The sequence below is a fragment of the Diospyros lotus genome, chromosome 2 (genome assembly GCF_014633365.1).
Source record: "Diospyros lotus cultivar Yz01 chromosome 2, ASM1463336v1, whole genome shotgun sequence".
Lineage (NCBI taxonomy): Eukaryota > Viridiplantae > Streptophyta > Magnoliopsida > Ericales > Ebenaceae > Diospyros > Diospyros lotus.
The window spans coordinates 47,539,150-47,552,363 of record NC_068339.1 but is presented as its reverse complement, the minus strand read 5'-3'; the positions used below and the strand labels follow the sequence as shown (position 1 = coordinate 47,552,363).

At 38.5% G+C, this 13,214-nt stretch overlaps 1 protein-coding gene and 1 non-coding gene across 6 annotated transcripts in view; both read right to left on the bottom strand.

The window, feature by feature from the left end:
• LOC127794574 (uncharacterized) overlaps positions 1-13,214 on the bottom strand; it is a 58,359-nt gene that overhangs the window by 1,905 nt on the left and 43,240 nt on the right. For all 5 annotated transcript variants that reach the window (XM_052325785.1, XM_052325784.1, XM_052325782.1 and 2 more), the window contains 3 exons: positions 10,242-10,708; positions 10,051-10,150; positions 9,193-9,252 (listed from right to left, as the gene is read on the bottom strand). In XM_052325785.1, coding sequence (XP_052181745.1) covers positions 9,193-9,252; positions 10,051-10,150; positions 10,242-10,708 — 627 coding nt within the window. The remainder of the gene's footprint in view (positions 1-9,192; positions 9,253-10,050; positions 10,151-10,241; positions 10,709-13,214) is intronic.
• Positions 3,694-3,774, bottom strand: LOC127796131 (small nucleolar RNA snoR35). The gene has a single exon (XR_008021959.1). It is a non-coding gene; the product is annotated as a small nucleolar RNA snoR35 (small nucleolar RNA).

Below are 13,214 nucleotides of genomic sequence, written 5' to 3'. Positions count from 1 at the left end.
AAATGATTTTGTTTTTACTGGTTTTGGTCTTCATCTTTAACTTTCAGAGACTTTAGGAAGCACAAGGTAATACTTACCGCATATTTTTGTAGACGTATAAAACCCTTTTGTAGAAATGTTTCTCTCTCCTTTCTGTTAATCTCTCCTCTTGTCATCTTTTTTCTCACTCATCAGAGTTGCAGAATATGCTGATACAACCATGACAAAAGAGAATAACCCACCCTAGTTGCAATCCTCTTTCTCCTTTGCCTCCACTGCCCCTGCCTGATATTAATGTTATTTTGTCTGGCTGAACCACAATAGTGCCAAACCTCCGCACCTTCCACTGAACCTTTGCCTTTCAATCTGAAATGGTGGCATCTATTATCATGTTTGTTTAGAAGGACAAAGCAGAGCTTACCAAATTATCCTTGTCATCTATGTCAAAACTGTTCTTGCTCGGAAATCACATTCTGGGAATAACCCTGCATATTTTTTACCCAGCGGATGCCTGTTCTCCCACATGCAAGCAACTCATGTCCTAGCACAAGGTATTTATTTCACATAATAATTTTGGTTTTCATTTAAGGGTGAGCTTGTGTTAAAGATTGCTTCAGGACTGCCATAAGTCCACGTGACATTTCTTTTTTATTAGTTTCAGATTTTATGTTTCCAGCAAATAAAATTGTCCTAATCTTTAGGAGTTGTTAGTCTGTTAGCGGATCATAGCATGATTTGTGGCTATTAGTTAGCATTTCAGTTTTCTTTTTTTGCTATATACTAGTAGAGATGTTAATCAAATTTGAAATATGAATTATCCCTTCTCCCAATCTATTATCTGTTCCTTGAACGTTTTCTTCTCTTTTCTTCTTTCTCCATAGAAAAAACCAACAAAATGGTATCAGAGCATATTTCTTGAGGGACTTGTGAGTTGAGAGAAACCAAACACAACCAAAAAAACACTATAGCCCACAACCTTTAGAAATGGAAGCTGGAAATAGTTTCTCCCATATTGCACCACCAATTTTTTATGGTGACAACTATCAAGCCTGGGCTGTCAAAATGACAGTTCATTTGGAAGCTTTGGATTTGTGGGAAGCAGTGGAGAATGCCTACACAGTTCCTGTATTGTCTGACAATCCAACAATTGCTCAGATCAAAAACCATAAGGAGAGAAGGACTAGAAAATCAAAAGCAAAGGCTTGCTTGTACTTTGCAATTTCAAGCACAATTTTCTCCAGAATCATGAACCTAGAATCTGCAAATGATATTTGAGAGTATCTCAAGAAGGAATACCAAGGCAATGAGAGGACAAAGAATATGCAGGTGCTGAACCTGATCAGGGAATTTGAGATACAAAGAATGAAAGAGTCAGAATCCATCAAAGAATATTCTGACAAACTGCTTAGCATTGTAAATAAGGTGAGGTTGCTTGGTAAGGAATTCTCTGATGAACGAGTTGTACAAAAAATTCTTGTGAGTTTGCCAGAAAAATATGAATCTAAAATCTCTTCATTAGAAGAGTCTAAGGATTTGTCAAGCATATCTGTGGCAGAATTAATAAATGCAATACAGGCTCAAGAACAAAGAAGATTGATGAGGATAGAAGGCTCTGTCGAAGGGGCTTTTCAAGCAAAGTCAATGAAGAATAATGAGGGAAATTATCCTAATTGTCCTCATTATAAAAAGACAAATCATTCAAAGAATAAGTGTTGGTGGAGACTAGATGTCAAATGCAGTAAATCTGGTCAATTGGGTCATGTGGAGAGGGTATGCAAAAATTAACAACAAAATAAAGCCAAAGCAACAATGAATAGCCAACCGGAGGAGGAGGAGTTATTTTAACTCTACTCAAAATCATATTCATACCTATGCCCAAAAAATACCTATGTCCCATAACCATACCTATGCTTCATAACCATAAACCATAAAATGCCCATATGCCTATATCTAAGACATGCCAAAATTAAAAATTTGCATTTGCAGCCTAAAGCAAGGAGGAGTGTTAAAGATTACTTCAGGACTGCCATAAGTCCACGTGACATTTCTTTTTTATTAGTTTCAGATTTTATGTTTCCAACAAATAAAGTTGTCCTAGTCTTTAGGAGTTATTAGTCTGTTAGCAGATCATAGCATGATTTGTGGCTATTAGTTAGCATTTCACTTTTCTTTTTTTGCTATATACTAGTAGAGATGTTAATCAAATTTGAAATATGAATTATCCCTTCTCCCAATCTATTCTCTGTTCCTTGTACGTTTTCTTCTTTCTCCATAGAAAAAACAAACAGCCTGCCTTAGCAGCAACAATAAAGTATCATGACCCTAGGAGCAATAGAAAGACATCATTGTAATAGGGTTGTAATAGTTTGTTAGGATATTTTTTCCCTTTTTGTCTTGTAGCTTAGGTGGTTAGAGAGCCTTGTCTGCTAGCTAAAGTGAGGCGATATATATATTGCCTCAACTGTAAGAAGAAGACATGATGAGAATGAATTGAATATTCTATTCTCTAATATTTCTCTCTCTCTCGGTGATCTTCTCCCTTATCTTCTTGTTGTTCTCTCCCTCCTAACCGATCTCTCCCCCAAGTTCTTCTCTTAATATTCCCAATCTTACTTTCATACCCTAGCTCATCTCTAAGGGTGTGATAAATGGTATCAGAGCAGTCGTGCTTTGGACGTGGTTCATGCAATTTCGGTAAATAGATTCCGACAACTCTCGTTGGAATTGATTGAGTAGTGATTCGTGGATTCCGGCGAACTTTCTTAGTTGCGACAAAATCCACAAACTTCGGTTGCTGCAGTCGCGGCTCAACAAGGCGACTATAAAGCAAGTCGCGATCCAGTAGCTCTGGTAAGTATACGTTGGTTGTTAGGCAAAGCCAATCCAATGGCAGTTTCGAAGCGGGTGAGTGTCTCTTAGATTGAATTCCCAAGGAGAAGCCAAAGATTGACCGTGGATGTGATTTCGGTAATTCTCAGTTCGAACTTGGGAGGCGATTCATAGGAGTTGCAGTGAGAGCCCATCAGACTCTCAAGAAGTTGATACTTCCGACGTAATGAATTCCGAAATCAACAGCGAGGCCTTGATTTCTGCAGCTTGTGCAATTCCAGCTATCCTAGCAGTAGGACCCAAGTCGCCGCATGGGATAAAGGCAAGCAAACCCAGGCGATCTTGGTCATTGTATCTTAGCGACGGTCCATAGCATATTTCCACAGCGATCGATCCTGATTTCAAACAATCCTGTTAGTTACAACACAGTCGCTCAAGGCAGTCTAGCAGCCCAAGTGATTCCAGTAGCAATTTGGTTGAATGACTGCATCTCGACAATGTTCTAAACCAACAGTTCTCAGCTCCTAATAGGTGAGTGCAAGCAACGATTCTAATCAAATTTCAAGGAATCAAAGGACAGGTCATAACCGAGAGAGCAAAACAACTCTCGATGCGAAATTGAGAAGCAAAGCACAGGTCAACAATTTCACTCGTCAGTCACTAATCTGTGGGCTCAAGTGGAATTACTAGAGATCGGATCCAATCACACCCATAAAGCAATCATGGCAATGGATCGGAAGTTGAATTCCTTGCTAGGGGGCTTGGAGAGAAGGATGAATGGAATCATAAATGAAGTAGGAACTCAATTCCAAGATCAACTACAGAATTTAATGGTCATGTTCTCTCCCCAAAATCAGTCATCTTTGAATGGATCGACTTCAAATATTCCAAAGAGTACTGGGAGGTCTTTTGATACATCTTTCTCTGCTCAATCTGGTGTTGCATCTCCTATTTTTCATCATGCAGGAACCATTCAAGGGCTGCACAATATGCATGGGAGCTTTAATGTTCCTTCAAGTGGAGTTCAACAACCTGTTGGAAGCCTTTCTAGTGGTCGTTTCCCTTTCTCAAATATCTCATGGCAACTCACATGGTCATTCAAAAGTGACAAACAAAGGTGGAATGAGTGTTGTTGGAAGCCCTGGATATAGCAGTGGCACAAATGGAGTTGGTGGTTTTATTCCTAGGAGTCTTCCAACCTATGCTGCCCTATGCTGCAAGTGGTACTCGGGGTGCTGTTTTAGTAATGGGAGTATCTCCAATTCTTGGAAATGCAGGATCTCAAATTATAGGTTCAATGGGAAACATGGTCAGTGGGGGCAATAGTGGGAGGAACAATGAGCTCTGGTGAGGTTGTTGGGGCAATAGATGCAGAGGGACCATTTAATCTTTTTGCAAAAGAAGTTCATGTAGAGGGATATTCCAACAAACATAAGGAAAAAAGAGTTGTTGAATTATTTTTTGAAATCAGGAGGATATGACTGAAAATTTAGTCAATATAAAGGAAGTTGAGGTCATAGTTAGCCAACCTTCTGTATGTGCACCAGCCCACATTGAAGAAACTGTGGTGGGGAAAATTGGTAAGGACAACAACTGGCAAATTTCAGCTGTTCACTTTGACGAACAAAGAGTGATTGATTTTGGCCGGGTTCCAGTCAAGATGTACATGAGAACTACTGCAAATTTGCTATGCATACGGATAATTTTTAAAATTTCTCCATCCAAGCTGTGGAAAAGAAGGAAAAAGATAGATGGGAAGCTATGGAGGTTTGACATTTCTTGGGGACAAGAAATGTTTTAAGGTGGAGGGAATTGTCATGACCCTAGGATCAATAGAAGGGCATTATTGTAATAAGGTTGCAATAGTTTGTTAGGATATTTTTCCCTTTTTGTCTTGTAGCTTAAGTGGTTAGAGAGCCTTGTCTGGTAGCTAAAGTGAGGCTATATATATATATTGCCTCAGCTATAGGAAGAAGGCACGATAGAATGAATTGAATATTCTGTTTTTCTCTAATATTTCCCCCCCCCCCCCCTCTCTCTCTCTCTCTCTCGATGATCTCCTCCCTTATCTTCTTGTTGTTCTCTCCCTCTCAATCAATCTCTACCCCAAGTTCTTCACTTAATATTCCCAATCTTCCCTTCATACCCTAGTGTTAGTGTAAGTGCTCTATACCCAATCAGATTGGGCATGTTATACACTGATAATTGTAATCATATTTATTATTGAATAAGGAGTTATTCAATTTCACAAGAAGTCGTTCTATTAGTTTCTTATTATTATTGTAATGACCAGATAAAACTAGATAGAAGTCCATGTGATGTATACTGCGATTAATCTATAAAGATGTGAGATGATGCATCATAATTTCTAGACATCATTAAATGTCCCAAGTCGTAGCAATGTTAAGAATGGACATTGACAATTGCAGTAAGACTTGTATGTGCTATGTTTTTACTATGTGATAACAATAGGGGTCTCACACCCATAGGCATGGGGATGCCTAAACAAGTACATAGGTGACCAATGTTGGAGAACGTGTCACTGGACATGACTCATCATGAGAATCCATTTTGATTATATATTGATGGAATTCTCATACAAGATAGGTGTAACTAATCCTTGGACCTGAGGTTGTCATGGTCATCTCATAACAAGACTGATATGCTTTGACATCGTTTCGATAGGCCTAGACAAAGGCTGCATGTGGGCGATCGTTGGGCATATCGTAAGGCTTATGGAGATGGGTACATAACCAAGATGAGACTCGTCTATCTCTTGATAAAGGATGATGTATCTAAGGCGCTTTCGGTTGATATTCACTTTAAATCCATGGCCATGGTGAAAGAGATTAATAAGGAATTATTGATTTACTTTCTATTAAGTGAGGATATCCGGAAGACCGAAGAAAAACTCATGTGATCGTAATCAAGCAACACATTGCCAGACTTGAGATCACAGAAGATACATTGATGAGAGGATCGAATTACACGTTAACCATGCTCATGAAAGGTTATTACGGATTATGAATCTTTCTGAATAATTGGGTAGGCATAACGCCTTATTAGAGGCCAATCTTGTCTTATATGTTCATACCGACACATTACCAACATATTTGGAAGCCTAATGAGTCATACGCAATATATACGATCTCTAGTTTAAACCAGGAGAGCGGACGTATGGTTAAGTAGGACATTTTGGCAAAAAGTTGTGCCGTCGTAAGTTCTCACGAAAAAAGAACAAATAGACATAATGACGTCGATATGACGAGGGGTCGTCATAAAGGAAAGAGTTTCCTAAAATGACAATTAATTAAATTAGAAAGGAATTTCTAATTTAATAATTTAGGCTTAAATTAATATTTGGGCTAAATAAAGTATTTAAGCCAAATATTACATTACTATTTGAGCTAAATTAGATTTAGACCAAATATTAAATCAAATATTATATTTGGGCTTGAATTAGATTTGGGCCAAATATTTTATTTAAACTTATAATTGGATTTGGTCTCTTTAATTAAACTTCTAGTTGGACTAGAATAAATCCATTTAATTAAGTTCCTAGTTGAACTAGGATAAATGGGCTGACCCAATCCATTAGGGTTTAAGAAACCCTAGGAGGTTTCTCTATAAATACCCTTTAAGAGTGGCCCAAATTAAGCTTTTATTTTTTATGATTTTCAAGAGTTGAAAAATCATTCTTTTTTCGTCCATACACAAGCCACAAAAGGAGAAGGAGCTAGCATTCTCATTCCGTTCTCCTTGCCAACGGACACGTGCCGCATATCACGAGTTAGAGGCCGGACACTTGGACGGCTTAAATCTGCGAACGACTCGAAAATCTAAAGGTTAGATTATTTTTATTATGTATGTGATTGTTTGATCTCAACGTTGATCCAATCACCGGGATCAGGGTAAGATTTAAAATTTTTAAACTACGTTGCTTGTCCCGTAGCGATCTAGCTTTACTTTCAGTGGCATCAGAGCCATCGTCGAGATTTTTTAATTCCTTACGTGCGCATTCAATTATGTTAATATTTGCGAAATTAATAAATATTGTTGCGTTTGTATTTTTGGATTGCAAAATGTTTCTTGTCAAAGGGCAAAAAGGTCGCGTGTGACACGAAAAGGGTGAAACGGGGATTCGGGATGCATACGGATGCACAAGTAAGTCGATAGGAGCAGCCACACGGGGCCCGCGCTCATAGGGCACGGCCAGGGGCGACCCAAGCGCGCACAGGGCCTGGCCTGGCACTGTAATGCGCGGCTAGGCGCTACCGAGAGCGCGCAGGGAGTTGGTAGGCGCGTCCAGCAGCCCGCGCGAGACCCACGGTTGTGACCCACGCTGCTTGCACGCCCCATGCGCGACCCACACCCCCTGCTACTGGCATCCTGTGTGACAGGCGTGGCTAGCAGCCTCTCGGCCCCCTCTGCTGCCTCGGGCTGTGTTTTGGCCCTTCCTCGAGGCACACGGCGAGCACTCGGGCCGATCTAGCTTAGGTGGTTAGAGAGCCTTGTCTGGTAGCTGAAGTGAGGTTATATATATATTATCTTAGCTGTAGGAAGAAGGCATGATGAGAATGAATTGAATATTTTGTTTTTCTCTAATATTCCCCCCCCCCCCCCCCCCCTCTCTCTCTCTCTCGGTGATCTCCTCCCTTATCTTCTTGTTGTTCTCTCCCTCTCAACCGTTCTCTCCCCCAAGTTCTTCTCTTAATATTCCCAATCTTCCTTTCATACCCTAGCTCATCTCTAAGGGAGTGACATAAGGTTGCTCCTTTGTGACTGGAAGATCGAGGTTCAATTTCTGAAAACGACCTCTTTGCAAACAACAAGGGGAAGGCTATATACAAATAGGACTCCCTCTTGACCCTCGCAAAGAAAGGAGCCTTATGCGTTTGGAATGCCCTTATTTTGGTTTTCATTTATTTCACATGTGATTACTGGGAATAAAATCTAGAGAGCTACAAATGGGTATTAGCGAAATGCTTTTGACTCAATTTTTAGTGTCCATGGCCTTACCAAAAATATGGCCATTGATAGATACGATTGATGTCACACCCCCCTCTATAGGTTGTGTGACTAGTCATGAATCCTAAACCAAGACTTAAAAGTTTACGAAACCTGATATCCTTCCATATTTACATAACTAAAAAAGTAGAAAAAAATAAAAATTTAAATTATCCCAAACTGAATCCACTGATAATCCCCTTATTTGAGTCCACGTCTAGCCCCCTAATCCAATGAAGGTTACCCCCACATAATAATTCAACACCAAACTAAAGATTTTATACATAAAATAAGACGATATTCAGTTTCAAAGATTCACCAACATTTCTCATGTAATAACAAGTATCATGAACAATAAACATACTACAACACATGATCTAGCTATCAATTTCCCAACAAATACTTCAATGGCAATATAGCCTAGATTCACGGATGCAAGAAACTGACCTAGTATTCTTCCCAAATCTAACCAATAATTAACCAGTACACCTAATTCTTAAAGTCTAGTATTTATACAAGGTAACCCAATACTCTTCCAGGTTCTAGCCAGTACTGTTAATTCTTGGATTTACCAATACATAGGGTGATCCAGTATTCTTCCTAGATCTAGCCAATATCCCTTTCTTCCTCAATTCACCATACACAATGTAATCCAGTACTCTTCCTGGATCTAGTCAATACCCCTTTCTTCCTGGAGTTTACCAATGTACAAGGTTTCACAACATTGGATTTCCATATGTTAATACTTTCGTAAAATTCTTTTCATGCTTTTCAAAACAATTTTGCAATTCCAAGTTCTCAATTTATTTGCAAATCAAGAATTCATGTATATATATACATATGAAGCCATAGAATTGAGAATTTATATCATGTCAAGATAATTGTTCAATCAAGCCTCTAGATTTTGAGAAGCTTACTGTGGTGGTGTCATTTGAGCAAAGACATCAACAAAATGAAGGCACACAATTTCACCGTGGCATTCAAATAACAGGGTGCAATCCTCATAAGCAGGTCAAGAGACTCCATTTTTGGCAGCCAAGCAGGCAAAAGTAATATAGACTGCTTGGTTAGTACAGAAGAAATCGAGCAGTTTATAGTCTTGATAAAATATCTTTTATGGTAGAGAAGTAAGGGAAACATTTAATGCCTGAAGTTAAACCTTTTCCATCACATAAAACGAGCTTCAAGTCAAATAAACGTCCTTCAGGTCTTAAATATGTACGTTCTGTAGTAAGAGTATTGTAGTAAAAGAAACATTCAGTGTCAGAAATTGAACCTTTTGCATCAAAGAAAGAGAATCGAGTCAAATTTATATTCTTAGAATCTTAATAAGTATGTTTTCAAAGCAAAAGGAGCATTCAATGTCAAAAATCAAACCTTTTGCATCAAAGAAAAGAGCTTCAAATCACTCCTTGGAACTCCATATGCCAAGTAAGCCTGTTAATGGTCCAGAAAATAAAGGTCAACTAAATAAGCATCACCATCCTTTCTTACATACACTTTTAAAACAAATAGCAAAATGGGACTCCAGTTCAAAGTTTTTTTGAAATGGATGCCCTAGGTTTCGTGTAAATTGAAGATGTAGCATCTTTTCTAGCATCAAACTTTTCTAAAGACCCAGTTTTCCTCATTCCCATTTCCACAGAAAAGACAGTCCTAAACTGCTTTAATTCTATTTTTTTTTAATAGACTTTGGCCAAGGGGTCAAAAGCCAAGCCGTCCCCACCCCCAAAGAAAAGGGGTAAAAAAGATTAACAAAAAAAAGAAAACATGAAAGCTTTCTCCCATCCTCTCATATTTCCTAGTCTATCTCAAATTAACTTCTCCTTCACTCCCTGAAATCTCATGGTATGCGTGTATCTAATACACAGCCGACACTATCAAGCTTTCACACTTCAGACTGTTGACTAAACTGATACTGATAGTTTATCCAGGAAAAGATGGGAGTATAAACAGACTACTGATAGATAAACTCCCACTTCAGCAAAAAACAAAGGGGAAAAAGATGTGGCACTAATAGTGATCCACTTTCAACTTTGTGGGATTTGCTTTTTGAGCATGTGAAATATGAAAATTAGCAAGTCTGATGTGTTGCTTATGGTGCCCACCCTTGAGGGGTAAACACATTAAGTCCATCCAAGCTGTACTCCTAAAAATAAACGAATAAATAAAATGAAAATAGGAAAACAAAGAAAAAGATCCAAGGTGTCAAGAATAAGAACATGATACACGTACATGCATTATAAGTGCATTATATATGTTGATCCAGAAAGCCAACTTCTCATTGCAGCTCAAGTGGACGGGATTCACTTTTGCCAATTGCTCAACAAGCATCCTGTTCCGCAAAGCACCAGAAAGGTATGCCATCAGCTCCCTTTCCACAGAACAATTTGTCTTCGATAAAAATAGCAGTACTAAAAACTTGCCTGAAATTACGTAATGCACCAGCAGCATACTCCATCTGCTTCTTCCCAACTGACATCCAAGATACTTCTGTGGCTAACCCATAGCTTCCAATATCTGCCCAACTTAATTTACCACGCACCCTGTATGGATCACTGGTGTTCTCTGTGGCCAACACCTCTGGGTTATACTTCAAATCAAGTTGGGAGCTCTGTACCCATGATGACATCATTGAGCGTTCAGATAATGACCACATAGATGAAATGGAAAGATGTCCTCGTGGTGATAAAGATGGGGATTGAATCTCTGATGGTGATGACGTCAATGATCTGCCAGAATCTGCTAGAGAGATGAAAATATTTTTCATGCATCGAACCATTTCTTCTGATAGATGATTAGGATTATCCCAGAGGCCCTTAGGTTTCACCACCACAGTAAGCTTCTCAAAATCTAGAGGCTGACAACAATTGCTATCCATTTTTATAGCTCTCTGAAAAAGTTGCCATTATTTACTTCAGTTTAAGTGTTCCAAAGTAATATGTAGTAATACTAATAAGGATATCAAAAGTAGAAGAAGAGAAAAGTAACAAATTAGTATGGCATCAGAAGCACATCGGTAATGTTATTTAACTGGGAAAGCATTCACAAACCAGGTGGCTACTTATTTCCAGCCATACCAATGCTGGCTTCAGCCTTCAGTATATCACTCAAATCTTAATCCTACCACTAGAATCATATCCACTTCCTAATTCCACTTTTATCCTCAAATTTTCCAAATTGCACAGTTTTCAAGATTATAACAATGATGGTCAAGTAAGGACGCTACTGTCATTTGTTTGGTATAGAAAAGGTCAAAATCCTGATTTCTAACATATCCATTTTTTTTTCCCCTTGCAGAATTTTGAGAGGTACGTGTAACCTGTGAGTTGAATCCTTACTTCATGTAGTCTGCTGAGACTGCCAGCTACTGCTTTTTAAAGACAGTTAATTTAACATTAGGGATTGAACAAAATTGAATGACCTAAGTAGGAAAACCTTAGGCATGAATGGAGATTAACGGAGCAATCAAACTCTCAGCTTGTATTCAGTGTAGAACGTGTACTTATACATGTGCTATGTGTAAGGAATGAAGACTAGAGAGCAGGAAGAGAAGAACAGAAAAATTATGCCTCGATCTTTATATTGAATTAAAACAAACATAAGCTAGCTAGTATTTATACCCAGCTTATTAACAGAGGCGCCAAGCCTTAACAGCAAACATAAAATAACAGAAACATCAAACTGAACAGAAACTACAAGCTAAATAAGTAACAGAAATGCAAATACTATCTGTTATCATTTTCTTCAACATTTCCCCCCAGTTTAGACCTCCCTTCAGACTTGAAATTCCTTTGCTTCTTTATGACAACAGAGTCTCCAGCCAACTGTGACTTTATAGGAGAGAACTGCAAACCAATCTTGTTACATAGAAATTGCAAACGATCACGAGGCAGACACTTAGTAAAAATATCAGCAACCTGGTATAGAGTAGGCACATATCTGATCTCAATCACACCTTTTTCAACCTTCTCATGCACAAAATGAACATCTATTTCTATATGCTTAGTGCAGGAATGGAAAAGAAGATTTTCTGCTATGCTTTTGGCTACCATATTATCACGCCACAAAATAGGAGTATGAGATAGAGGATATCCCAACTTGGAGAACAAGGATTACAACCATAAAACTTCAGTAACTCCTTGAGCCATTGCTCGGTATTCTACTTCACCAACAGATCGAGCCACAACCAATTGTTTTCTAGAACTCCAGGCTATCAAGTTGGAACCAAGGAACACACATACACCACTGGTTGATCTGCGTGTAATCTGACATCCAGCATGGTCAACATCGATGAATACAGTCAAAGAAAGTCCATGTATCATAGGTCGAAAAAACTAACCCCAAACTAATTGTACCCTTAAGATAGCGAAGTAGACGTTTGCAAGCTAACCAATGCTCCATTTTAGGAGAAGAAAAGAATTGACTCAGCCTATTCACCACAAAGGAAATATCAGGCCTGGTATGAGTCAAATATTGGAGAGAACTAATCAGGTTCCAATATGGAGTAGGATTAGAAAATTGCTCTCCCTTATTAGTAAATGAAAACCCAAACACCAAAGGTGTATCACATGGCTTACAATCCTACATAGAAGCTTTCTTCAAGAGATCTAAAATATATTTTGACTGTGTAAGGTACATGACATTAGCAGTTCTGTGTGCTTCAAGGCCTAAGAAATAACTGACAAAACCTAAGGTTTTGAGAGCAAAATGATCATCTAAATCTCGAATACACTCCTTTAGAGCAATAGGATTAGATCCCGTGACTAGTATGTCATCAACATACACTAAAAGAAATAATACTACCATATCAGTGTGTTTAATGAAAAACGATGCATCAAAAACAGCTCTGGAAAACCCCCAGCCTTGCAATGCTGATTTTAATTTAATATACCAAGCTCTAGGTGCTTGTTTTAGTTCATACGAAAATTTCTTCAACTTGCAAACATAGGAAGGAAAATTAGAATCAACAAAACTAGCTGGTTGAGTCATATAAACATCCTCCATAAGTTCTCCATTCAAAAAGGCATTATTTATATCCACTTGCTGAATGTCCTAGCCAAAGTGAACTGCCAAAGAGAACAAAACTCTAATAGTGGAAGCTTTAACAATCGGACTGAATGTCTCCGTGTAATCTATCCTAGGTGTTTGAAGAAACCCTTTGGCAACCAACTGTGCCTTTTGTTTTAGAATAGAACCATCAACCTTGTACTTAGTCTGAAACACCCATTTATAGCCAATTAAATTCATATCTTGAGGCAGGTACCAATTCCTAGGTGTTATTGCATTGAAGAGCAGAAAACTCTTCTTCCATGACTTGAGTCCAATGAGGATCAGAGAGAGCTTTATCAATTGAGTTAGGTTCCAGGGCACTTATGAAAGCATGAGGAGATGAAAGA